General features: G+C 40.4%; 2 protein-coding genes across 3 annotated transcripts in view; both read right to left on the reverse strand.

Moving 5' to 3' along the window:
* The window catches only part of rab28 (RAB28, member RAS oncogene family), a 29547-nt gene extending 11702 nt beyond the window's left edge, over positions 1 to 17845 (reverse strand). For both annotated transcript variants that reach the window (XM_054597588.1, XM_054597589.1), the window contains exons 1-4: positions 17641 to 17845; positions 10891 to 10987; positions 7826 to 7914; positions 5550 to 5679 (exon numbers count right to left, since the gene is read on the reverse strand). In XM_054597588.1, the coding sequence (XP_054453563.1) occupies positions 5550 to 5679; positions 7826 to 7914; positions 10891 to 10987; positions 17641 to 17715 (391 nt within the window). In that variant the 5' untranslated portion in view covers positions 17716 to 17845. The remainder of the gene's footprint in view (positions 1 to 5549; positions 5680 to 7825; positions 7915 to 10890; positions 10988 to 17640) is intronic.
* Positions 17846 to 24428: 6583 nt separating this feature from the next.
* On the reverse strand, positions 24429 to 26133 carry nkx3-2 (NK3 homeobox 2). The gene is made up of 2 exons (XM_054598054.1): positions 25552 to 26133; positions 24429 to 24870 (listed from the first exon to the last, which is right to left on the reverse strand). The coding sequence occupies exons 1-2, from the start codon at positions 25925 to 25927 to the stop codon at positions 24446 to 24448; spliced, it is 801 nt and encodes a 266-aa protein (XP_054454029.1). The 5' UTR covers positions 25928 to 26133; the 3' UTR covers positions 24429 to 24445.
* Positions 26134 to 26903: the final 770 nt, after the last annotated feature.

Genomic DNA, 26903 nt, shown 5'->3' on the forward strand with positions numbered 1-26903 from the left:
TATCATGGCTTTTCTGGGTGAGGACAGACAGATGAAGTGCTGTTAGTAGCCCGGTGTTGTGGAGGTGAGCGGGGCCCGTGCAGGATTCCTCGTGGGACTCCTGACAGAGACAGAGCGCTCTTTGTGCCACGGCGCCCCTGCCCCGGTGGCCTGAAACGGGCCGGGACCGTCAGGGGACTCGCTTTCCACCAGGTCAGAAGTGTTCTGTCGACAGCTCATTGATCACAGCTCATCTTGTCATTTGATCGTTCTTCATGAAACGATGTGCAGACACACACACACACGCATCCACGCTTTAAGACATAATCAGATACTCCACAGCGGCTAGTAAAACAATGTGTTCTTCCTCTCCGGTCAGGGAATGTAAAACAGAGAGTGTCCAGCAGTAGCTCCACAGGCAGGCAGAGAGCTGGAGTGCCGGTCTGTCACTGCTCCAGTAAAACATGGAGCCGAGGGCCGAGCAGCCTAGGTTAACGGGCTCCCAGTGCTCGTGAAAAAGCGAACAAAAGGGCCCAGCTCTGAGCTGACCACACAAGACGCTGCCCTGGGTTTCACTGGCCATGTCCTCCGAGCTCTCCTGTCGCTGTTAAACTAAGTGGACTTTTATGGGCGAGCAGTAATACGGGCCTCTGTGAGCCGGCAGCGCAACTATGAGCTATAATAATTATACGGAGCACAGGGGAGCCTTCGTAATTGTACACATCGCATCACGATATGTCTTTTCATAATTATAAAGTATTCCCTGTGAGCAACGATGCGTTTGACTGGTCTACATATTGAACTTCAAGACACAGCAGTGAACTGTAACATGGAAAGTGAGTTCTGCTCACGACCGCCAGAGCAAACAGCGAACAACTTAAAAAACCTGAAGCGGGAGAAGGGTCCAAAGACAGTGATGTAATATTTTACACCACAAAAAAAAGTAGATTTAGCAAAAAAAAGTGAAAAACTGTGTTGATATTTCACATAGATTTATAAAATATGCCTGTGGATCCAGATCAATCGCTTATTTACCCAACCCCGTGTCAGCAAGGCCCCTTCCAGGAATTCCTCCATATCAATGTTGTGAAGCAGAGAAATAAAGTAAAGCCTGAGCGTGATGAGGGTTCCAGGCTGCACTCAGGTCAGGTGGCTAAGCTGTGCTGTGCAACTCAAATGGCCCGTGACTTGCCACACAAGAAGGTATGCAAAGACTGATCATCTACTGCATGTGCAACAATATTTGCTTTATGGATGGCTAAAATGAATGAGGACTTTCCATGTTTCGACAGGCATGAGAATCAAGAGAGATGAGTGTAGGGACCAGAGCCGGGTCAAACAGTTGTTACAATTAAATCTTTGCATTTAGTTCATATAGCAAGGAGCACCAGATGACACTCGTTTCATTGCTCTGTGTGGGAAAGACCACCTATCAGCCACCTACGTAGGTTTAAATAAACCCAAGAAAGTATTTCCTGATCAACGGTGGACACACGTCTCAGCATCTGCAGCTGTGATTCTACACTGACTTATCAGCCGCAGAGTAATACAGCTGTAATTCTTCATTCATCCCTCCGTATCCTTGTAACCTGAATCTCGATTTCCCATCTTTTCCAGACTTACAAAAAGACAGCAGGCCACAGTCAGTGCGGTCACTAAGACAATTTGATACACATGTCTGTTCTGACCTTTTACCTTTCATAAAATGTGAAGAGAAACAGGAAACACTGGATTTGGTGTAAACTGTAAACATTCCTGATCTTTACCGAACCATACACCATGCCTTACTGGGTCTATATATTGTATATATAATGTTTTACAGTGGCGAACCTGTGGTCTCGCTACCCACAGTGCAAAACAGACACTGCTGACGTGTTCATCCTTTCTATCTGGGGAGGGGTGAGGGTGCCGAGTAAGAGCACTGGGCTTTTGTCCCACCACATGTCTATTGTGGCTAAACCTTCCCCTTGGGGGCAATTAGGACCTTTTAGTTTGTTGTAAGAGGACCTAAGTACGAGTGGGTTGAGCCAGGAAAAACATTTTTGAGCTAAACCAAAAACAGAAGCGCATTGAGCTCCTCTGCACTCCTGGACTTCTGAGCATCTCTCTATTAAGAAATGTGCAGGCCTGCACTGAACAGACAGGAACTGTGGCAGCTTTACAGGGGCAGGGAGGTGACGGGGGTGAGAGAGCTGGGGGGTGGGGGGAGGAGGCTTCAACTCCACCCGAGGGCCTGCCAAGATGGCAAATAACTCAAGACCAACAATGTTGGTGGCAAGGACATGCTTCACGAGGGTCGAGTATTAGGGGAGATCCATGTTTCACTTTAACTTTCACATGGCTGGGTGGAAAACTGGGGAGAGTGAAGTGTGACGAGTAACGGTATGCGCTGAGATCTGCCATAGCGTGCAGAAAGCAAACATGCATGTTGTTTAACACAACAGAGACATGGAGCCAATGAAAAGGCATTACTGTAAGCTACAGCAGAAGTGTTAGTCTACACATGTGAGAGATAAGCGTAAAGAGTAGCTCTAAGTGTGTGATTGAAAGAGGTAATGTTTGCACAGGGATGAAAATGAATGTGCAAGTGTGTTTGAGAGATGGCGCAAGATAAGTAGAAAGAAAGGGGGGGAAATAAACACAGAGGAAGGGAAAGGCAGGTAAGACATAAATGAGTGTACAAGTACAAGTACAAATTCTCTGCATGCGGGAACCTTATCTCCCTGCAGAAGGGAACGTTTCCCATGGCAGGCCTGAGTGGATCGGCAGTGAACAGTGTTAGAACCTCTGAGCAAAAAGCCATGAGTGATGAGGAGGGGTTAAGAGAACTGAACCCATTTAAGTCACCCAAATAAGGGCTGTACGAGCCCATGATGGATGCTCTGGAGTTCCTGAGGGAGAGAGCGCTAGCAATGGGACGGGTGATGGGTGGGGAGCGAGCAGGGGTCCTGCGATCCCCACTTAATAATAACAAATTGGTTTGATAAACGACACAGACTTAATGTCCACAAAGAAATATGTGCACTAATATTGAGCAGTAACATAAGCCTTTCTGAAATGCTGATGGTCCCTTTCAGTGATAATATCTGCACATTTCAACACACACAGAGATGCAAACTATGGATAAGGAGTGCTAACAGGGCCATGTTTTTTATATCAGACAATCGTTGATCTGAAAGGCAAACAGTCCGTTCCAACAGTCCGCAGCTGTTGTTAAGCAAAGAGCAAAAGAATTTATCGTTTGGATTCCTTTCAAAACACACAGCACTTATTAGTCTACTAAAAATGAAGCACTCCGCAACAAGCCAACATTTCTCTTGAGAGGTTCCTGTGTACAATACGGTGTTACACTGGGCTGCTCTGTAATAAACAGTTATAGTATGTTTAGACAGACCAAGAGCTTAGCATTCTTCCATTACCCATGTGTTCTCAGTAACTCCACAAGTGTGTCGCTTTACACAAGTGCTTGTTTCTCCGTGAGTGTCTGTGTGTGCGAGTGTGTACATGCACTTGCATAAATAATTGCGTGCGCGTTATGTGTGCCTTCAATAAAACATTTCATTGGCTTCCTCTCTGAATTGTTACAAGTGGTGCCATTATTAAACTCATTGGATCTGGGCAGCGTGCAGAGGGCATTGGGGTGCAGCATAGTGACGCTTAACAAGCACACTTAACCCCAGCCGGCCATGCTAAGCTGAAGAAAGGAAAGGTTGTTCCCCGGCAGTGACATGGCACAGGAGGGCAGTCAGGCCAGGCTGAGGAGAGGAGGGGACAGCGTCATTAATGAACCAGTCTGATCCATAGGCTCATTTACCGTACACTGGGTAAAGAAGACAGTGTTCAAATTAAACTACAAGTTTGGCACAGGGTAATTCAGGAAATTCAAACTTGAACACTGAAAATGTATAATACTTTAACACGTCTTTTATTACATTGAGAAAAACTTTCAGCTGCATACGTATAACTCGTTCTGCTGTAAAGTAAGTCAGACTGCGCACATGACATCTAGAGCCAGTTTTCACCTAAAGTTTATCTAACTGGAAACACTAAAGTTCTCCCCTAAGACGAGCCCTCACAGAGACATAAATCTGTGTTTTTATAAGCTCCTTGTTATGTCTGTACTTCTATTTCGGTTGTCACAAACATGTTGCCTCACTCAGTCCAACATCATGGGAACCATTTAAGAGAAAATCTAAACTCTGCTCCCGAAAGAATGCTGTGTATTCCAATATTCAGCTTATGTGTGTCAAGTATTCATTTTGGAGAATATGCTACAAAACATAAAAAGGTTAGAAGCTCTTCAGCAAAAAAAAATAATAAAACATATGGAGAGATGAAAACAGTAAAACAATAATGTAGGTGTGGACATTTCAAGCTAGATAGCAAGACTAACTCTTCAAGCTCCCTGACAAAAAGGAGTCCATGCGAGGGTTCAGGGATTCATAAACTCTCGCACTGTAATTGATTGCTCCTAGCGGGGAAATCTGTGTGGGATTTTGTTTTTCTTTTTTTCAGCCTGTAGGAACAGAAAAAAACACACATGGGCCAGTCTCGGCAATAGAGCCATTAGGGGGAGAATGACTGTGCGAGTGTGGGGGTGAGGAGCCTGACAGCGGGATGAACACTACTTAAATATTACAGTACACACACTCACCCATACACCCAAAACCTAGCCTAAATACAGAGGCGCCCACCGTTAAAGCCGAGGCATTAGGAGATGCAACGGATGCGAAGACAAGAGAATCTGCTCTAGACAGGCGAATTAAACCGTGACCTATGGTCCCCGCTGAGTAACATTAGCGAGAGCTTCCTGTGTGCAGGCACCACTCTGTTGACCGTTCATCATCGCCCCGGGAAGGTGGACAGTCACCATTACACACACACACACTGACGCCTCACTTTACAATAACACGGCGGCAGCCATGACTCCACATCTGTCAAGGGGATGTTTAAAAAAGAGTCATCATTATTACTCTTTATTTTGGAGCTGGGTGGATGGGTGCAGGCTGATAGGAGGAGACCCGTCTGGTTAACGTCGAGTTCCTTTCCTTAACCAACGACTCGGGACAGGAGCGCAGGATTTCGGGCTGGGGGTGGGCGGGGGGGCCAGACGGGTGCTGACTGGGAGGGAAAGGTGGGGCTCAGATAAGCGGTGCCCCAGGTCCGTTGGCCCGGGGATCTTAAATCATCGTCAGCCACTCCCCAGAGTTCACAAACATCAGCATTCCCATCGCTCCAAAACCTCACGCTCTTATCAACTGGCTTATCACACCGATCAGTTATCTGGTGCTCCAACAAACACGTCTGCTACCATCAAACACTCACTCCTCCACACACGAACACAGACACGCAGAACCAAGAAATGGGTCAGGGTGAAATTAATAGAGGAAAATTCACTCTAATAAATATAAGAGAGTCTGATTTCATTTGCAGCTATTTAGTATAAATGAAAGTAGAGGAATTTCCAAACTTGATTGAATATATAAATCATTTTTTTTAAAGTACTGCTCCTTCTGTGCATAAAAACAAGATAAGATGTGTTCGTGTGTTAATGTATCTGTTTTTCTCACTTTTATTCCCAATCAGCGAGACAACCGGCTGGACATCAGATTCCTCGTTGGCCTTCTTCACCATGCTGAACCAATCCTCCAGATTCTCAAAGCTCTGGTAGTTGGTGATATCGTAAACCAGGAGAACCCCCTGCATTGGAGAAACACAAAGAACAACACAGTCCTCAGACGTTGATTTCAACGGCTCACCTTTCCATTTCCTGGATGTGAGTACACGGCTTAATTTCTCATATTCATTCATTTTAACTTGAGTATTATTGAGGGGAGCAAGGGAACAGTAGGTGGCACTGCATCTCTTCCTAGAGTAGGGGACAGAGTCAAATAGAAGGGGACACTCACACATAATCGGAGGTAGGTTGAGTATTATAATGATCATCTCTGTGTGGTTTGTACATTAACAGAGCTTAGTTCTGTAAGAATTCAGTGCAGAATGGATGTGAGGTTTGGTTATCTGCTATCTGAGCTAACGAATGAAGGCTGTCTGCCTAAAGACACTCTCCTCCTCCCTATGTAATCCTCAGCACTGTATTCACTGCGGAAACACGCATGAACAACACCAGACCCATGTTTGAGCAAACACTGAGGCCAGAGGGAGCTGTTTACATGGAATACATTAATCAAAGAGTAAACACAGACACAAGAACTGTTGGCATAAATCAAGACAAATAATCACACAGTTAAACTATCTGCTATCAGTGCTTTAACTTGAGCTATTTCTGGGGCTGGAAATTAAACGTGAGCCGAGGTAATTGTCTGAACTTTTACTGCATGATGCAACACGACTGAAGGGAGTCTGATGCCTTTTTGTTCGGCTGACACGCACTGTCACAACACACAAGGTCTGTGACGACAGCTCGGGCCTCTGACAATTACTGCGAGTCTTTCCGAACAGCCATGATTGATTACAGGACGCACAGTGCTGAACAATAGGTGTGGAGGTTCCACACGGCGCTGACGAGAAACGGAGCAAAGTGTCGTAATGTGGCGGCTTGGTACAACATTTTACTTGCGGAGGAAAGATACAGTAACGGGAGTGCTGCTGACATGTTACAGTGCTTAATTTTAGGTCACTTTCACTATTTTAAAGCCAAATATATTCATGGAATGGAAAATTGTTTCTATAGACAAACATGACAGAAGTGTGCTTGCACCATATAGCTGGTATATGATGTTTCCTGCCTGTGCCCAAATGTTAGATCTTGTGCTGCAATGCGGATCAGACAAAACATGGTGTTTAAGTAGGCCTCTTCAAACAAGAGACAACCTGGAGGTGACAGATAGCACTCGTCTATAGCAACACGTCTATAGCAACACGTCTATAGCAACACGTCTATAGCAACACGTCTACATGCCGACGCAGATGTTGCCGACACATGTATAACTAGCACGCACTGGCACGAATTAAAGTGTTTGCACAGAGCTCGGCTGTCATTGTAATCAACGTATTGTTCAGTTTCCCACAGGACAAGCATTAAATGAGAGTGAATGGATCAATTAGTAGCCTATTTTACCTACACACCTTCATGTATGAGCTGATTACTATCAAATACTTGGCATACTAATTCTAATAATAATAATAATAATAATAATAATAATTCAGTTTAAATACAAAAATTAAACAAACAATTTGGTAGCAATAAAAGCATTCATGTTTAGGAATGTAGTTTTTGAAAAGTTGTAGAATTAACCAACAGTGTGAAGTGTTATCAACATTTGTTCTCTCTTACACAAAATATCTAACTGTAACTGTGTAAAAGTAGAGATGCACAGATTTTTTTACGCTGTATCGACATTCTAGGTTTCTGTGAATCCAAATGACTTATTATGATTTGGCAGCAGAGGGAGTGGCAGGCTCTGAATGAAGCGGCCCAGACTGTAATAATAAGCCTGAACAGGGTCACCAAGACTAGAAACTAATTCTTCCTGTGCTCCCTGTTTCTTTGTCACAATCATCTACAGCGGCTGAGATTTGTAAATTTACACATTTATTATCCTTCCTGAAAATACTGGCGTCAAAGACAGTTTGTCTTTTTGCTTCAGGAAGGAAGAATTAAATACCTAAGTTCAGAAAACAGAGGAGGAAGCTGCAGCACAAACCATAGACTCATATATGATTGGCAGAATAAGAAGGATTGTTTGTTTGTTTGTGTGTGTTTGTGTGTGTGTGTGTGTGTGTGTGTGTGTGTGTGTGTGTGTGTGTGTGTGTGTGTGTGTGTGTGTGTGTGTGTGTGTGTGTGTGTGTGTGTGTGTGTGTGTGTGTGTGTGTGTGACCTTACATGAGCTCCGTATACATATTTATCCAGCATTTTCCCGCCTAACGTTTGGCCTCCAATGTCCCACACCTGCAATGTCACATTCAAGTTGCCTACAGAGGAGAAAAGACACAGAAACACCAACAATGTAAAAATAACTGACATTTAACTGACAAGTAGGCATAAATGTCTAAGCGTTCCCACTTTCTTTTCTTAAAAATAATTTTGTCTGCTAAACAATGACATTTTAAAAAGAGCAAAAAAAACATGATATTGTTGCAACTTGTGGGTTTCTATCCTGGACGTGTTTTTCCTTTTTATTCTGTAGCTTATTTGTTTTAACAAAGCTCATAATACGGAGCAAATAACAAGTCAGCTGTAACTGGAGCCTGTATTTTGGGTGAGCGATTTTTATGATAAAAATCCACGTTGTTGATATAGATAATGGAAACAATAAATCAGCAATTAATCTTTCATGCTAAGCGTTCTTGCCTGGCAGGTCACCCACACCTCAAATCCAAGAATATTCAGCCCAGATATTGAAGGGGGTTGGACAGGAACGCTTACCCTCTAATTTAAACATTCTCAATACCATGAAAGAAAAAAAAAATTGACTTCTCATTAGCCTGGGAAGAGCTGTTTGCATGGTGCCATATCCTGCCAAGTTGGGGAAGTGAGGAGAATTATGTGCTGTTAAGGAAAATAGCAATAATTAAAAACAAAATGAGAAGGAAAAGAAGACTCTTGTCCTCATTCCTGTGGAAAGAGAAAGAAGGAGTGAATAAGGGAGGGTGGGTGAGAGAGAGAGAGAGAGAGAGAGAGAGAGAGAGGGAGAGAGAAAGACGGGTACCAAAACCAAATCCAAATAAATATTTTCTTCCTCTGGAAAATGAAAGGAGTGGTTGAAAAAAGTAAAAAAAAAAAAGAGGAGGAGGGAGGACCAGACAGCGAGGAGTTTATGTTGGTGTGATGAGGGCTCGGCGCTGGGCTGGAGCGGCGATGGGGAGCAGAGCGTACACTGTGGACACGGCTGGACGACTCAACCCCTTCATGAGTCCCCTTTTTAAAGCGAGGAGAGGAAACGCTGAGGTTCACAGTCACTACATCTAGACTATACAGTGGCAATGTACAGCTACATTGAGGAGTGCAATGAATAACGCTCCCTTGGTGTTATGAAGAGCCATCCCCACCCATCCTCCATGCCTGGACACTAGCTTTATTTGTGTTTCAAAGATTCACGCTGACTCAACAGTTGGGGCATTTTTCTGCTTATGCTTTGCAACAAGTAGAAACTGTGATAGTGAGCCCGATAGATAAAACTAAAACTGATAAGGTCAGGAAAAGGGGGGAAAAGGGCATGTTGATAATTGTCTTCTTAGCGTGACTGGAAGTGGACGCAGACAAAGCAGCGTCAGAAAGTTTGAGAATTTATCAAGTAAACTTCACCTCTAGTCTGAATCCCCTTCACCGCCTGTACCTCATTGGTTTGGCAGAGACATCTGGAAGAGGTATTGTTATAAAAAGCACACACAGAGGAGGCTGTTGTGTGCCAGTCGGCCTCGCCTCACCTCTCCCCGCGTTGGAAAAATGTACATTAAGTTTGACAAGCTGGGCCTTCATGGTGAGAGGGGGCCAACGCTGGCTAAAGGCTACTCTCCCCCCCGCTGCAAAAGACCCTTACAGCCCCATAGAGACCCGGAGAGCCGCACAACCTCTCCAATACAAGGCAGGGTGGGGGTCCTAACGAAGTTTGGGACCACCCAACTCGCAGAGCCACCCTCCTCTTCATCAGCTCATCAACACCCAATTCCCCGGAAAATGGCCCATTTAACAACTCCGGTGTTGGACCCGGTGTTGTTGCTGCCCCAGTGATACAGACATATATACACGCTATGTTTAAACAAAGGTTACAGTTCAACACTGGACAGTTCAGTGATTATTTCAGGGGGGAAACTTACTGGAAAGAGAAGTCAAACGATTAACAGCATTTGTCAGAGTTCGCATTAATAAGTTTTGAGCCCAGCCTGTGCTTATGGTTGGCTCTTTTCATTCTGACTCCACCACAGCATTTTTGGGGGTTTAGTTCTCCTAAGTCTCATAAGCTGAAACTGACACAAAATCCAAATAGAATCCTTCAGCCAACTCACAAATCAGCATAACTTTTACTTTTAGCACTTAATTTGCCCTCGCTTAATACTGTTTTATTAGTAATGAAAGAATGGAGCCACATTACATTGGATTCCTGGAGCTCAGACCTTGGCCGAGTTTTAGAAATGCCATTTAAAAGGCTGAAAATCCCCATTTCACATGGTAGGAAGTAAAAATGGAGTGCTTTCGTCTAAATATAGCATCAGTCAATAAACATTTATTTTACAGATCTAAGGGGGATACAGAGTGTGGCTTTATTTCCGAGGGTTTAACATAAACAAACAAGAACATGAATGTTTAATGTGGTGCAGGACAAAGATCAGTTGAACGTGGGGATCAGCGATATGGATATAAAATCTTAATGTATTTACTTTGTACGGTGCCCACAGAATTATGAGCGAGGCTCGCCCGTTTGGACATAAACTGTCCATTGGCCTTGTGGAGTCAAAAAAAAAGGCGTGCTGTTTGCTCTGGAGAGAAGAGCTTTCAGAGTGAATAAGCCTGAGAAGTGGCAGACACTCTACAATGAGGAGCTACCAGAAAAGACACATTCAGCTCCTGAGTTAACCCGAAGAACAAACTCTGCCTGGAAATGGCAGGACAAGAAAATATGAGCCTTGCCAGAAAATATGTGCAGTAAAAATATGAGAGAAAGTGATGGTGGAACAACAGGCCCCTTTGTTAGACTTTCAATTAATAGTCTGGATCTGTTTAACATGGATAATGTATAAGCCACAAACATCCAAACCTGAAGGTGATATTAGAGTATAACAAACAACCACTACTACAGTGAAGTCAGTCCAACTACAATATTACCAAACACTTATCCTCAGTATTTTATTGAATTAACAAGTCTGCTTTATCGTGCTTGTGCAACGCGCGTGTCTGCTCTGAGTCTCTAAACAAGCTAGCACTCCCAAATGATTATGAAGGTGTCTCACCTGGAAGGCTTATTCTCTTCAGAAAGAAATCCAGGCCGATGGTTTGTTTGTACTGCTTCCCAAAGGCCTCCTGTGCAAACCTGGTGGTGAGTGACGTCTGAAACAGAGAGACAAAGCGAGAGACATGGTGAACGAGTGCCCAGAGCACCTATGGAGCAATCCACAGGACTAAAAATATTCAGTCATTTAAAGCAGATAAGTGTTTTTAAAAGAAAATGCTTTCAGGATAAGGGAGAAACCTCGATTCAGTGCATAATAAGCAATATTAGCACAAATATGTATAATATAAAAACCAAGTCAAAATCACGGCATGGCTCAGGGCAAAATGCAAGATGCTGCAAAACTCCATCCAGAGAAAATATACAGTATATTAAAGAACTTCCTTTAAAAAAGTGATATTTCGGTGGTGAGCACAAGTAGAAAAACTTTGATTTAATTTACACTGACCAAATGCCAAAGTAAGCTTTTTACAATATTCCATTTAATATTTCTAAAAATACAAGGGGAACTTATCATATCACAACATATCCACAATAGCGTGGAGCCATAATTCTTAGGCGACCTGACTTGTGACCTGTAAGACGTTCATTTCATTATTACAAATCCATTTTAAGCACCTTCAAAAAACATTGTGATTGACTGAAAGGTACGCTGATGTAACTGTCTGCCTCCTCCCCGCTGTCTCACTACTCAGCCCCGGCTGTGACAGTGAAAATCAGCGGGAATCACAAAAACAGGTGTTGGAGTATGTCATGTCTACAGACTGCAGACCTAATAATTGCCACAAATTATAAAACCTCCATCACTGTCACTGTTATGTTTGAGGAGGGGAAAAAAATAGCATGTTAGGGGCTCTCCTGAAATCCACGGGAATTCATAATGCAGGCTTGACATGCCAAGTTAAATTCATTTTGATGGATGAGGATTGGAAAAAAAAAAATGAAGTGCTGAATGTCTATTAGCTATCTTTAGAGCAGTGTGCTTACATAAACACAACAGAGAAGTGAAGCAATGGGATTCCCTGAGTGTTCATGTGGCAGCAAATGCATTTTAATGTGGTACTTGCCACTCACTGAGGGTTAGAGGATTTAAAACTAAATTCTTTCTTTCAATCCACTAAGCTTTCACTTGAGCCTATGTCCTTATCTTACTCCATTAAGGCTAAAAAGTTTAGCTTTAGCTAAATAATGTTTAAAATAAGTCTGGACTTATTTTAAATTACTCCAGGGAAGACACAATCTAATATAAGGAGGAAAACCCTGTCAGGGGTTACCCCAAATCGTCCTCAAGTAAATAAGGAGTCTATTTTTCCACTTCAGGTTCTGATTTGTCGTTGTGGATTCCACCTTTATGTTTATCCAAGCTTGGATTTTGAAATGAAATATTTAATTTCAGCCTATTAAATGTGTAACCCTGTCCTTAGCCAGTGATTTTCTTGAGTAATATTTACTTGGAGGTGCAGAATTAAGTTGTATTCATTGATTGTTTTAACATTTCACTAACCTACAGACCTTTTTAATCTCAGCCTGCGCAGCATGTCACAGGCTCAAGAGTGACTGAGAAATTACTAGAGGTGACTGACGCAACAAGGAGAAAATCGTCCATTTAAGTAGCACAAACAATCACTGACAACACAGGAATAACAAGCTTGGACAGCAAAAATGTATTCCACATGCTGCCGTTGGCCTAGTCCGCCATTTGTCTTGGCATTCCAGTAGTTTGGCTCTCCTCCCTCAACGTAGTCCTTTTTTTCCCAACATACAATTGGAACTAACCAGCGAATGTAAAAGCTGGCGTAATCCTCACACTGCAACAGAGAACAGCACAGGGTCACCAATGATACCAATGCCGGGAAATGGGGGAAGTTCTACTGGAATGAGAAACTGGGAGAGTGGTGGAAAAAAAAGATGGCAAGCTGATTATGTCCATGTGATGCAACTCAGCTGAGAAATGCAGTGCATTTTTGCAGCATTGCATCAAAACTGGCTCTTTATTCTGCTTAAACAGTTAAGACAGCTATAAATGTTGGTATTCCGATGAGGAGTTTGGCTGTAAACATCGCTGGGAGGCAGCATCCATTGATGCAGAGGACCTGCACCAAAAGCTCCTTTTTAGAGAGCAAATATTCAGAAAAACTCAGTGGCTTCTAACTCCTGTTAAAAAAATAGACCTTTGTGTGAATTAGGCCCAGCACCTTACGAGCCTGGCTAAATGTGAGACTCCATACTTTAAAAAAAAAAAAAAAAGAAAATCTTGTTCAGGTGGACAAGCCTTCCCACATCTCCCTATATTTCTGAATGTACAACCAACCACAAGCAAAAATACCGACGAAACTGCTGTCCAAGAAAAACTGATCCAATTGCAATTTGCTCAGCAAATTGACATTAATAAGGGGGGAAACGGCATTCAAGATGTCAGTCAGTGGTGCCTACTCAAAATGGGGGGCAGGGCTGCCGTTTTCTGCCCAAAACAGACAAGCAGGTAAGTCATTCAGACAGTGACGAGCTGACACCTGGCAGCGGTGGGAGGAGGGTTATTAATGTAGCGTATCTACAGGGAACTGAGTTGTGTGTGTTCTTTGCCCCCCCATCCCCCACCCACCCCCCAAAAAAGAAAATGTCTACCCTCCAGAATGAGAACATTCATTTTTCTCATTGGGTCTCACCATTACTGCTACATTCATTTTCTTTCTCCCAGAGGAAGGAGAGATTAGTTACAAAAGGGGATGTGTAGCTGAAAAGCACTTGACGTCCCTGCTTTACATTCACACTCATTCATACGAGGATTCAAGATGCAGTGAAGAAGAACCGCAGCTGAATTGTCATGACAACTTCCTTTCTTTGCTGCAAATGATTGCTTCGTGTGACTAGGAAAATATTCCACTGTTGTTGATGTAAATTAGGCCTTTGTCATCTACATCTTCACTATATCAACATAGTGAATGATTCAGTCGAGGAGTCATAAAGTGAACAGGAGTCCTAAAGTTTGCGTAGATTTAGCAGAGAGAGAGACAATACACTGAAGAAAGTTACATTTTTCGGCATGTTAGACGTTCATAAAACTAAGTCCTCAAACATGATCATTAGTTATTTTATTCTACCAAATGAGAAAACAGAAACATTTCTCATATGGGTTGTGCAGACATACTTTTCTTAAATGGGGCCTCACTCTGAAGCCAAATGCGTATGAGGGTCCTCAGCCAGGAGGAAAGAGGTATAGCTGGTGGTTGTTATACTGATGGAAAACAACCACCAGCTGCAAGAGCCAGGCTAAAAAAAACTGCCATACTACGTTTAATACTGTGCAGTGTTTTACTTTGGGTTCGCCAATCAGTAGCTGCAGCAATGAAGTGTACGACATATTTAGGGACTGTGAATCATCCAGCTATTCTAAAAAATTAATAGGCACATTTTAATTAAACAAACTTTAACAAAATGTATATTGATGTAATGTGTTTTACTCCATATTTACCTATTGTCTGTTTAATTATTAGCTGGTGAATTTAGTTCGGCTCATTTAAAATGGCTCCTTTTAAATGAACTAGTTTGAAGAGACTGGCAGAAAAAAAAAACAGAACAACAACAATGTAATATCTCCAAATTGTAAGCCTTATGTTCTCAGTTACTATAAAACACAGCACCACCGGCACGCATATACAACCACGCTCAATAGCACATGCAACGTGGATTAAAGACTGGGTAGATTTAATAGGTTTAGAACCACGGATTTGTGCCAGATTTAAATTCAGAATGCTATCTTTGAGATGGAATCAAAACCACACGCGTCCATCAACTTTGTTAAAACAGGAGTGATAAAATGTTTTCTACAGAAGAACTTAAGAAAACATTTTTTCATTTTCATTTTGTTTGAGAGCAGTAACATCTGACGTGTATCTTTACTTTAGCATGTCATTAATGTGTGATAATACTGGGTTACTTAAGTTGTTATTTCCAGTCCACAATGATATTTTAGAAACCATTACTTAATGTCCATTATCTAGCATTTACGTTAGGTTTTAATTTTTTCCTGTATTTTTTCATTCAGTACTCTCCCCTATCAGTAATTCAGCCATCTCAAACTCTGACTAGGATGAACTCCCTTGTCCTCAACCAGAGATCAGTATGAAAGGGCAACCTCAGAAAAACTCTTTATGTTATGTACAATGGCAGCCTTTTTGTCATTAAACCATCACAACACTTCTGTATAAAGTTAGAAGTAATATTGGTTGCCATTGATTTGCTTCTTTTTGTGAACTAAATTTGCTACATTCCTTTATCTTGTATAAATAAAATGGCTACTTAACTACAGTAAAGTTAGACAGTAAAAATGAAGTCTTGTCAGCCTCCATCCATCATATGGACTTTTTGTCCTCACAATCTCATTTCTTGAGTCTGGATGTCTCCTCCTGTAGGTAACAGCTAAAATAACCATCCCACCTGTTGAATTACAAGAGGTCAACAACATAGGAAGTCCTTTACGCAATTATTTACATCTGTTCAAAAATATGTGTTATGTATGACTATCACACTAGTTATAATAACCCGTATCTGTTACCTAACCTTTTTCTCAAAAGGCTATACCGTTACTGCTCCATTTATTTCAATATGGTCAGAATGAATACAGCCAACTTCTCTTTGCCCGTCCCTTGTGCTTTTAACAACTGTTATATTATTCTACATAAGGTTAACAAAGCCAATGAGTAACCGTTTAAATAGAAGTAAATTGCTGAGGGAGATGTTCAATTGAACACCCTGAGCCTTCCACTTAGCACTTATTGTATTCGTATTAGTTTGTTGCACTTATTGTATTCGTATTAGTTTGTTGCACTTATTGTATTCGTATTAGTTTGTTGCACTTATTGTATTCGTATTAGTTTGTTTCTGCACTATACTTTTGCTCTGGTTTATGCTCTTAGATGCTTGTTTAAGAAAGGAGATGCACTTATGACTTCTGGTGACTAGTAGTTCTCTTGAATACCTATGTTGAATACACTTATTGTAAGTCGCTTTGGATAAAAGCGTCTGCTAAATGACTGTAATGTAATGTAAATGTAATGAAAACAAAAATAGTATTTCATGAATTCAGTCATTTATGTATGTTCAACTATTGACAGTGACAATCTTGTAGTACTAAATGGGGAATTGTAGTATAAAATGTACTTTACATTGTACTAACATCAATGCATTTTGGCAGTAGAGACAGTGTTTACATGCATGAACACTTGTCTCACACATATGGATATCAGGAGCAAAGAAATATATACAGTACCAGTCAAAAGTTTGGACACACCTTCTCATTCAACTACTTTGAAGAATCTAAAATATAAAACATATTCTGGTTTGTTGAGCATTTGTTTGTTTACCACATAATTCTATATGTGTTCCTTCATAGTTTGGATGTCTTCAATATTAATCTACAATGTAGGAAAATAAATAAAATAAAGAAAAACCATTGAATGAGAAGGTGTGTCCAAACTTTTGACTGGTACTGTAGTAAAAAAAAACAAGTATTATAAATAAGTAATAAAAACAGGAAATAATATTAAATAAGTAAAAGTAAAAAATCCACAATAACTAAAAATATTGTATATACAGACAGAATAATTGGTGTAATTAAACTGTGTGAGCGTAGTGACATTATACTAGTAAAAAAACAAGTATTTTAAATAAGTAATAAAAACAGGAAACTCCATATGTGTTCCTTCATAGTTTGGATGTCTTCAATATTAATCTACAATGTAGAAAATAAAGAAAATAAAGAAAAACCATTGAATGAGAAGGTGTGTCCAAACTTTTGACTGGTACTGTATGTATAAATAAATAAATATATTTATATATTTTTATATATATATAAATAAGTTTGGACACACCTTCTCATTCAACTACTTTGAAGAATCTAAAATATAAAACATATTCTGGTTTGTTGAGCATTTGTTTGTTTACCACATAATTCCATATGTGTTCCTTCATAGTTTGGATGTCTTCAATATTAATCTACAATGTAGGAAAATAAATAAAATAAAGAAAAACCATTGAATGAGAAGGTGTGTCCAAACTTTTGACTGGTACTGTAGTAAAAAAACAAGTATTATAAATAAGTAATAAAAACAGGAAATAATATTAAATAAGTAAAAGTAAAAAATCCACAATAACTAAAAATATTGTATATACAGACAGAATAATTGGTGTAATTAAACTGTGTGAGCGTAGTGACATTATACTAGTAAAAAAACAAGTATTTTAAATAAGTAATAAAAACAGGAAACTCCATATGTGTTCCTTCATAGTTTGGATGTCTTCAATATTAATCTACAATGTAGGAAAAAAAATAAAATAAAGAAAAACCATTGAATGAGAAGGTGTGTCCAAACTTTTGACTGGTACTGTATGTATTGTCATTTAATAATATTTTCATCCACTGACTTACACATTTAAATAAATGTTTGGCCTTTTTTTATTTAATTTCATATTGTATATTTGGTGTTTTTGTTTCCCTTCACACGTCTACAACACGAGACAGACCTAAAACGTGTCCCTGTGGCGTGGACACGCGTCTCACTGTGATGTCTTGCTGTGATTGTCAGCCTTGTATTGTTGTTAGCTTTGAGCTAGCTGAGCTGCGTTAGCCTCGGTCGCCATGGTGACGGAGCAGCGTCACAACGAGCGCCGTAAACAGTGGAACCCTGAATTAAGACTTAAAGGCAGCATCTTCTACCCTGACCTTGTGTGTTTATAAGAGTTGTCTGCTCACCTTTCCACACGCTCCGTCTCCAATCACTACGATCTTCAGCTGCTTGTCCTGGCTGTCCTCCTCCGAGTCAGACATGGCGCTGAGATGTGCTCCTAAAAACCACCAGTGGGGAAAAAATAAAAAGAGAATGTGCGTATCGGGGTAATCACAGGTGGATTAAACGAGTGTTGAGCAGTGGGCAGGCAGCAGGCGCCATTTTGATTCTACTAACGTAACACTGCTGCTCTGCACGGCATGATCCACTCACACACACACATTTTTTTTTTTTTTTTTATTCGGGGTAAACGAGAGGGAAACAGGTACAGAATAACAAACCAGAGGACACTTTAATTTTTAAAATATTTTCAGTATCGCCATTAAAGCCCCCCGTTCACGGGAACGCGCTTTCAGAACCGGAAACCCGGTTTCACTGGCAGCGTGGTCGCGTCCTGTGTGTGACGCGTTGCCGTTGCCGCGGTAACAGAGGTCAGAATGTGACTATAAAAACAAGCGCAACAAAAAATAAAATAAAACATTTAAAGTAATATATTTACTGAAGTACATACAGTACCATTCAAAAGTTAAGACACACCTTCTCATTCAACTACTTTGAAGAATGTAAAATATAAAACATATTCTGGTTTGTTGAGCATTTGTTTGTTTACCACATAATTCCATATGTGTTCCTTCATAGTTTGGATGTCTTCAATATTAATCTACAATGTAGAAAAAAAATAAAATAAAGAAAAACCATTGAATGAGAAGTATTGGTACTGTATGTGCTTCAAAACTGAAGGAAGGTCAGTACTTCAGTAAATACAGTACCAGTCAAAAGTTTGGACACACCTTCTCATTCAATGGTTTTTTCTTTATTTTTATTTTTATTTTTTTCTACATTGTAGATTAATATTGAAGACATCCAAACTATGAAGGAACACATATGGAATTATGTGGTAAACAAACAAATGCTCAACAAACCAGAATATGTTTTATATTTTACATTCTTCAAAGTAGTTGAATGAGAAGGTGTGTCCAAACTTTTGACTGGTTCTGTATCTTGAGAATTTCCATTTGCTTTTTCTGTGCAAAAATTCTGGGGAGCTATATAGTAGCTTACTTTTGACTCTGTAACTTTTAATATTTACACAAAACACATTATGATCAGCTTATTAATAAACACAATGCATTGCCATACAATGAGCTAACAAACAATAGGCTATATCAAGCAGTTATAAACTTTACCTCGACCACACACAACATTAAAATACTACTTAGACGTCCATGCTTCAGTAAAACTAATCAAACAATATATATGTGGCCGATCAATATTTAATCTGCTGCTTTTAATCAGCGCCACTGTCACATTGCCTTGCAATTTTGTCTGCAAATGCTCTCTTGTATGCTTTGGATTTTTATTCTGTTCTTATTTTAGGTTATATATTTTTATTATCCTCTATTTCTGTTGTTCTATTCTTATCTTTATTTATTTATGTCCTTATTGATACTTTTATTTATTATTGTTTCAAATTGATACTTTTACTTGAACAAATGATCTGAATACTTCTAATACATATGTCTTACTTAAAATGTAAAATAATATAATATAATAATAATTAACCTCTTTCTCTTTCACCAGACTCTCTTACACAGGTTTTGATTAAACATATATCAAATATGGTAGGTTCAGTCCGTTATCTGGAATTCTTATTTACTTAAGTAGCAAAACAGTTCATCCACAAATAGACTTGTAGACATAAATCTATTTAATAGATCATTATATGATCATTTATTTGAGTAATAGGTACTGTATAATCACTTATTATATCTATCTGGAAGTCCTGCAGTAGATATCTGTAATAGAATATTTATAATGTACTTTCAACACTATACTGCATTATAATTTACTTGTCTTGAAGTAAAGCACACACAAACAGTACACATACACACAAGTACACTATTGTGTCAAACTCAATAGCAATTTTTTACAATTTAGGTTCACCTGAATGAAAAACATATCTAAAATCTGCAGGGCCAACAACCACTTTAAGCCTTTTAGTTTCTTTGCCCTTAAATCATTAAAGACTCTGCCGTGTTAAAGGTTAATGTTATTCCTGAGACATCCTAATCATAGGTAGACAGACATATTTTATTTTTCCACTGCTACATTAACAGCTCAACAATCTCCCAGGGCCCATTCAGTTCAGAAGAATATCTTACAAGAGGTATAATGCGATAGATGACACACTGATGTATTTACCACATAAAGTAGACTATTATGGCAAATTAATTCCAGTCTTTGACAAAATGACAAGACAGAACATTTAAGTACAGTTATTTTGTGACATTTCTCTTTCCTGTTTTTTGTAAATGATTCCCATCAGTTCAAGACTCAAAAAGCAAACAAAATGTAGTTAAAGAATCATGACTCAAGCTTGAATTAGTCTCTGCATTATCTGTTGCCAATCAGAAACTTAACTCAGAATTATTTAATCTCTGTAATCGTGGTGCATGTTTTTAGGTATTTGTCAGTTTGGAGTTCAGAAGATTAAACATAATTTTCACTAAAAAATATCCCTTTAAATTAGAGACCAAACTAAAAATAAAGTAAGAAAAGTCAAATAAAACCAAAAATATTAACGAGTAATTATACCTTTGTGTCATGACCTTGAACCCTAGCCCACTGACATGTTAAACATGATTTTATTTCTTTAAGAATTAAGTTTTTCTCAAATGTGTGAGTTGTATCACAATTGTGATGTTGACTTGGATAAATCTACCGAATGCACAGAATAAATTAATTCAAGTTTTCTTGTGTTTCCACCTCTGAAATCCGCTCAATCGGGGGATTATGTTTAGTGGAAGTGGTTACTTCTTTTTCCACTAATGTTTTGTAATATTTTTGTAAAATTGTGCGCTGCAGTTCTTTACAAACCAAAGGTTGAATCCCGGTCCTCGTCTTTCACACTTGCTCTTCACCGCAGGGGGATGGATGTCGCTGCCACATGAGGGATGGAGAGGAATTTGCACCTGGGCCACTTTGAAGCAGGTGGCAGTGACGGTCAGGTCAGTGCTCTCCAGCATGCTTATATGAGGGTGTGTGATTGACAGCAACCCAAACCGGACAGAAAGCTTTGGAGGGAAATTAAACCTAATTGTTTCTGGAAAAAGGTTGAAGGCAGAAAGGCGACAGAAAGAGAGACAGAAGGTTGAAATATTCTGCCAGTTACTTCATTTCATTCATCTATTAAGTGTTACCTTGTCGACAGAATGGAGAAAGCATGTTATCCCTTTAGGGGAAAAAAAAAAAAAAATGGAAATCCAAATGAATGAATTCACAATGACTGAAGTGGACCTTTTACATTGTAACTGTATTAAATATTAAGCTCAACTGTTCCACGAAAACGCACCAAAACTGAAAAAAACACATTTTCCGATCACTTTTGTATTAAAACAATCAATAACAATGACATTGAGAACCCTGAATCTTAGTTAGTGTAAAAACCCCAACGGTGTTGAATTGCCGAGATTTTCAATTCAGCTGTAGCATACGGGTTTATCATAGTGATGAATCACATTAATGCAAATAAAGACATGTGAACACTATCTACAAAAATGTTTGTACATTGTTGTTCAAAGTAAACAATATTGTCAAAGACATGCAAACTGACCTGTGTACACGGATTTAAACACATCTGTCTGTTTATATGTAGTAACTTAACATGTTTGATATCATGGTTTACTAGACACGGTCAGGTCAACGTTACTATCCAGGTCTACAGAGTTAAACAGCATCATCTGAAGCTGCACAGACACAAATATTGTATTATTGATTTAGTCTACTCAAATAAATAAACATAGATGTATTAACCGGTTGAATTATTGCATTTAAGGCTAACGAATAAAAAAAAAGACCTGAGTTTTCAGCCTCAGGAGTGAATTGTGAAATGACCTCAATTAGATAAAAAAATACAGTTTTAAAAAAAGTTCAAAACCAACCCATTGAGGAAATAAAGTTTCACGTTTTGTCAAGTGGACATTCTTAAACCGTTAATTTAGGGGGACTTTTATAGGAGACAGTGGGACATTTTATACTTATTTTAACGTTCCCATCTCTGTCTGCGGCCGTAAGCAGAGCCTTCATGAGACCACAGCTCGGCTCTGAGCGGCCAATCGTGTCTAATGCCAGCTGTATCTGGTCGATAACAACTGTGGAGATGTTCTAATGAATAATGAATAATGAATGCATTCTTTATCTATTGATCATACTGCTGAGTAAGAGTGAAGGACAGACTGAATCCTTAACTCACAGCAGTATCAGTCTAGGGCAGAATTAAAAAATAATAAAGAAAAAGAGAAATGAAAATCTAAAGAAATAGAAAATCAAATAAAATCGTGTGACTATGTGTTGACAAAATGAATGTGCGGGAAACCATAATGTGTGCAACTTTTTTTGTTCGAAATCACAATTCCCAAACTGTACTTTACTCCAGAAACGAGAAAAAGTTTAAACATAAACTTAAAAGTTTTTTTTAGTTAAAAGTCTTTTTGTTTAATTATATGGGCAAAAGTGCGTAATTGATTTAGTGGATGTAAAAGGGTGCAACAAAAAAAAAAAAAAATCCTTTTATGGGACACTCAACGTGAAATACACTCGCATCCTTATTAATAAATACAACACATCTATTTCCCACGCACACATCAGTTTTGCAAAAAAACCTGAATAATAACGGGGAGACTGTGTGATGGGGTAAATGCACACCGATGGGGGTGTTTGCATTTCAACGATCGCAGGCTCAAAGGAAAAACAACCGCAATATGTCCCTCTGTATCAGATATCTCCACATGCAGGTATGAAAGGGAGTTATGTGGGACGGTCCTCTCCTCGGCATCCCTCTCTGTCCCTCCAGAGCAGCCAATGAGCAGCACCACTGCTGGAGGAAGACCCAGGACGCTACCTGCATCAAGCAGATCAGATGTTAGGACACATAGGCGCCGTTCTTCAGGAGGCTTTTACCATATAGGGTTAAAGAAGAAGATGGAGAACAGATCAACCCAAAACCCCACATAGCGCAGGACTAGAATACAGATGTTCAAAGTTGTGTCCAAATATGTATTTTTCCCCTCCTCCCACAATAATAGCTTTTTATATTCCCACTATACAGCATCGGACTGCATACGTCTCTGCAAGGGATGTAGGTATCCTTTAATGCCAAAGATAGATGGCTGATGCACGGCAGCTCCCCACTGACCCCGACTTAACACCCAGAATAACGTCCTCCCGTAATACTTCAATTCCAGTATTAATCCTAAAATGAGCAACTTAAAAGTATTCTCCCTTTTGACAAAAATAAACTGTAGGCGCAGTGACATGGGCCTCCTTAACCCCGGAATACTCCTCTCCTTATTTTGACATGCAGCCCTAAAGGTGTCTGTCAGTTCACCCTGTCCAGGAATCACAGAGCCATTCATCATGGTCTGACAGGTGTGTCTGGGGAGAAAGCCATGGTGGCCCAGATGACACAAGGTGTGTACAGTGTGTGTAGAGCATGGCCATTATAAGGAAGTCGAGGTGTTAAAAGCTTAAGTTTTGATCATAATAAAGTTGTTTTACTAGAGAAAAGGCGCAGGATAAAGCTCGAACAAAAAAACTGTCCTAAATCAAACGCTAATTAAAATGTGACTATTAAACAATCAGTCTTATATGTCTGCCAATTTTTTTTTTAATTTAAACCTCCAAATGCCTATTGTCAGAAAAGAGGAGCGCCAAACATCTGTGTTTGAATCAGTTTCTTTTAAAGAAAGCGAAGGTTGTAACATACAAGGTTGCAGCAGCGTTTTAATTTCTCGCTCTATAGTTGATGGGTTTTAGTTTTTTTTTTTTCCTCTGTCACTGAGTTGTGAAATTAAACTTAATTTGAAATCCAGTGCACCCTTAAATAGTTTAAAAGTGTTGGTCAAATCTGACAGTAAAAAACGTCCCTGTCCCAATGTCACACTTGGTAATAAAAACGGTGAAAATGAAATTGCATCCAAATGAAAGTAATGCCTGATATGTTTTAATGCTTTTTTTTTTTTTTCGATCTAAAACAGTCATTTAACACAAATAACACATGAACATTTCAATTAGAAGTAGGTCTGTTTTATAGCCTGCTTCCTGCCACGAGATCACTTTTAGGCCAATAACACGAGAGACCGCCTCCTCTCACCCCTCTCACACTATAATGCATTTTACATTGAAGTCATGTAACGTATGTAGCTCAAAAGTGCTGAAATATCTTACCTTAACAAACAGCAAGAAAAAAAAAAAAAAAAAAAACACAACCTGTAACAGAGACAGTTATATGAAAAGTCAATGGAATATGCCTATTTCCAATCACTGCAGAGGTAGGAAGGCGCATGTAAAATAGAAACCAACATAAGGTGACATATTCAGTCTGTTCAGGGCCGCCGGTTCCCAAAGTGAGGTCCTTGAAGGAATACTTTGAAGTTATTACTGTGTCTCCTCAGAGGTTTACATACTGACATGTCAAAAGAAGGTCCATTCACCAACAGTATGATCTGATAGCCTTCATCATAAGAAACGTCTTCTTGAAGGGGATTCCTCTGGGCAGACTCGTATTAAACAAACGGAGGAGTCGTGTTTAAGTATTTGAGGATGTGGAAACAGTTTGTGAACCCGTGGTCTGGCCCGGGCAACAGGATGAGGCAGATGAGCAGATTAGTCCCCTCGGGTCTGATCCTCTTGTCAGGAAATAAGTGTATAGTTAGTTTCCTAGGAGCAAAAAAATATCAAACAAAAAAATGAATAAATACAGTCACAGAGGTCTCACTGGTTCCCCGCACACGCAGAGAGTGTCCACGCGGGGAGGCAGTAGGCGTAGGGGTAATAGTAGGACGGCTGCAGGGACAGCAGCGGGGGCCGCAGGATCTCCCCCGGGCTGTACTGTCTCTGGTCGTCCCGCACCAGCACCTTCACCGCCACCTTCTTGGCCGCCGGGGTCGACGCCATCAGGTCGGCGGCCATCTGGCGGCGTTTCGTCTTGTACCGCCGGTTCTGGAACCAGATCTTGACCTGGGTCTCTGTGAGCTTCAGGGAGGCCGCGAGGTCGGCCCGCTCCGGCCCGGACAGGTACCGCTGGTGGTTGAAGCGACGCTCCAGCTCGAAGACCTGCGCGTGAGAGAAGGCGGCCCTGGAGCGCTTCTTCCTCTGCTTGGGCTGGTCCAGACTCTTCTCATCCAGGGTGCTGGAGTCTGGAGGAGGGAGACACGCAGGTGAGACATGCAGGTGAGTTCATGTGTTTGTTTGGTATTGAAATACAGCTGGTTTAAATGAGGCTGGTGCATGTTTTGTGGTGTGACAAAAATCTGAATTCATAAGTGTGCATATTTTTTTATTAAAGTGTGTTTAATGTTCTGTTTTAGCAAGTTGTTAGAAATTAGCTGACTTGGATGTATCACAGGTTACTACTGGGTGTTTTTCAAAATTACATTTGCAAATGTCTGATCAGGGTTTTCATTCTAAACATCACCACTAATGTGCAGATTTTTTAGTTTGGGACGAGCTGTAGTTTATTTCCTTAAAATATTCTTCAATTAACAGTCTAGTTCTTGTAGTTTTTAACGTTTGTCCAAAGTTAAATGGGACCATTACAGACTTTATGTGTCAGGGTATCCATTCATATCCATGCGTAAAACTAGAACAACTGGAGAGATTTTGCACTATTAAATATCTTATGCAAACAGGCCTGGTAGCATGCAACAACACAATCAGAGCAAACATGATTCTGCAAAACTGTATTAAAAATGCAGTATTGACAGGACACTTGGCTCTGAGCTTGTCTGTTTGAGAAATAAAGATAATTCAAATCAGGGAGCCACAACTTTTGTTTTACTTTGTGCACATTTGCATAATAGTCTTCCAGCTTTACTCACCCGTAGCATTATTGGGCTCACTGTCACTCTTTGCATTCTCCGCAGCTGCAGACTCGTGATCCGTCTCCTCCTGCAGACTCTCCTCCGGTCCCTCCGACGCAGGGTCTCCGTCTTTCTCCGACTTGCAGGCGGCCGGAGTCTTGCTGTCGTTGTCGTCGCTGAGTCCCGAGTCGGAGTCGTAGCCCTTCTGGTCCGTCGGCTCTCCAGCCTCTCCTCCATCATCTCTCCGAGACCCGCCGTTCATCTCCCCAAATATCTTCCAGCACGCCGTCTTGGAGAAGCACATGTCCAAATCTGGCAACTGTCTGCTGTCGTCCTTCTTGTTGAGGATGGCTTGGATCGAGAAAGGCATCAGCGAGTTGCCACGAACGGCCATTTTCAGTGGAGTTGTCTCGGTCTATAAGTGAAGGAAATACCCGTCCCACTGTCACTTCATCCACATGTTAGGCTGCTCCCTCCGTGCAGCCCTGCTGTGCCTTTATATCTTCCCTCCAGTGTTGGTTGTTTGTCGCATCCCCGCAGGAGAAGCCGTGGAAAGTTTTCTGCTACATCCGCAGGCTCGATGCTGCTCCTCCGCATAGCTCTGCCATCAGCCCGGGCTCTCTCCAGTCTCCGGCCCTTTTCACCCAATTTTTTTTTTCTACCCATCCCCTCCCTTACCTGTGATTGACAGGCACTCCTCGTCGCCTCCCATTGGTCCAGAGAGGGAGAAAGCCGCCTCACGATTGGTCACTGTAAACTACGTCATGCTGCTTTCAACCCGGTGGGAAAAAAAGTTAAATATCTGTGGAAGTTTTTCAACAGGAGGCGGAACTGACATGCAGGTTGCAACAACACAAAAAAATATGAAGCCTAACATTTTCTTCCAGATCAGGAGGACAGGCTGTGTCTCTGATAACTACATGTGATCAATGATTTAGGATTCATTCGGCTTAAGTGTCTAATGTTGAACGTTTGTGGAGTCAAAAAAGGTAAAAGTCTGAGATCAAGAAGCCCATAATCAACTGTAACCCCAGTCGAAAATTAAAACGGGAAAGTCGTGTCTCCCATTTTCAGTCTATCACTTGAATGCAGCATCAGGACAACGAATTCTTAGGATATGTCATCTTTTCTTTTTTATTTTTTTTTGTTACTTAACCCTTCACCATCCACACAGGTCTGCTGGGAGTCGGGTGCGTAATAAGTAACGTGAGTTTTTTGTTTTTTTCTTTGGTAACATTTTGGACACTGACCAGCGTGTGTCAGGTTTTTGAACAATTTACTCTTCCTAGGTTTTATTAAACTTAAACTTAAACTTAAACGTCATCGATGTGATCACTCTGGTCTCTTCCTTCATGGATCACCATGTAGTC

The sequence above is a fragment of the Anoplopoma fimbria genome, chromosome 4, assembly GCF_027596085.1.
Source record: "Anoplopoma fimbria isolate UVic2021 breed Golden Eagle Sablefish chromosome 4, Afim_UVic_2022, whole genome shotgun sequence".
Classification (NCBI taxonomy): domain Eukaryota; kingdom Metazoa; phylum Chordata; class Actinopteri; order Perciformes; family Anoplopomatidae; genus Anoplopoma; species Anoplopoma fimbria.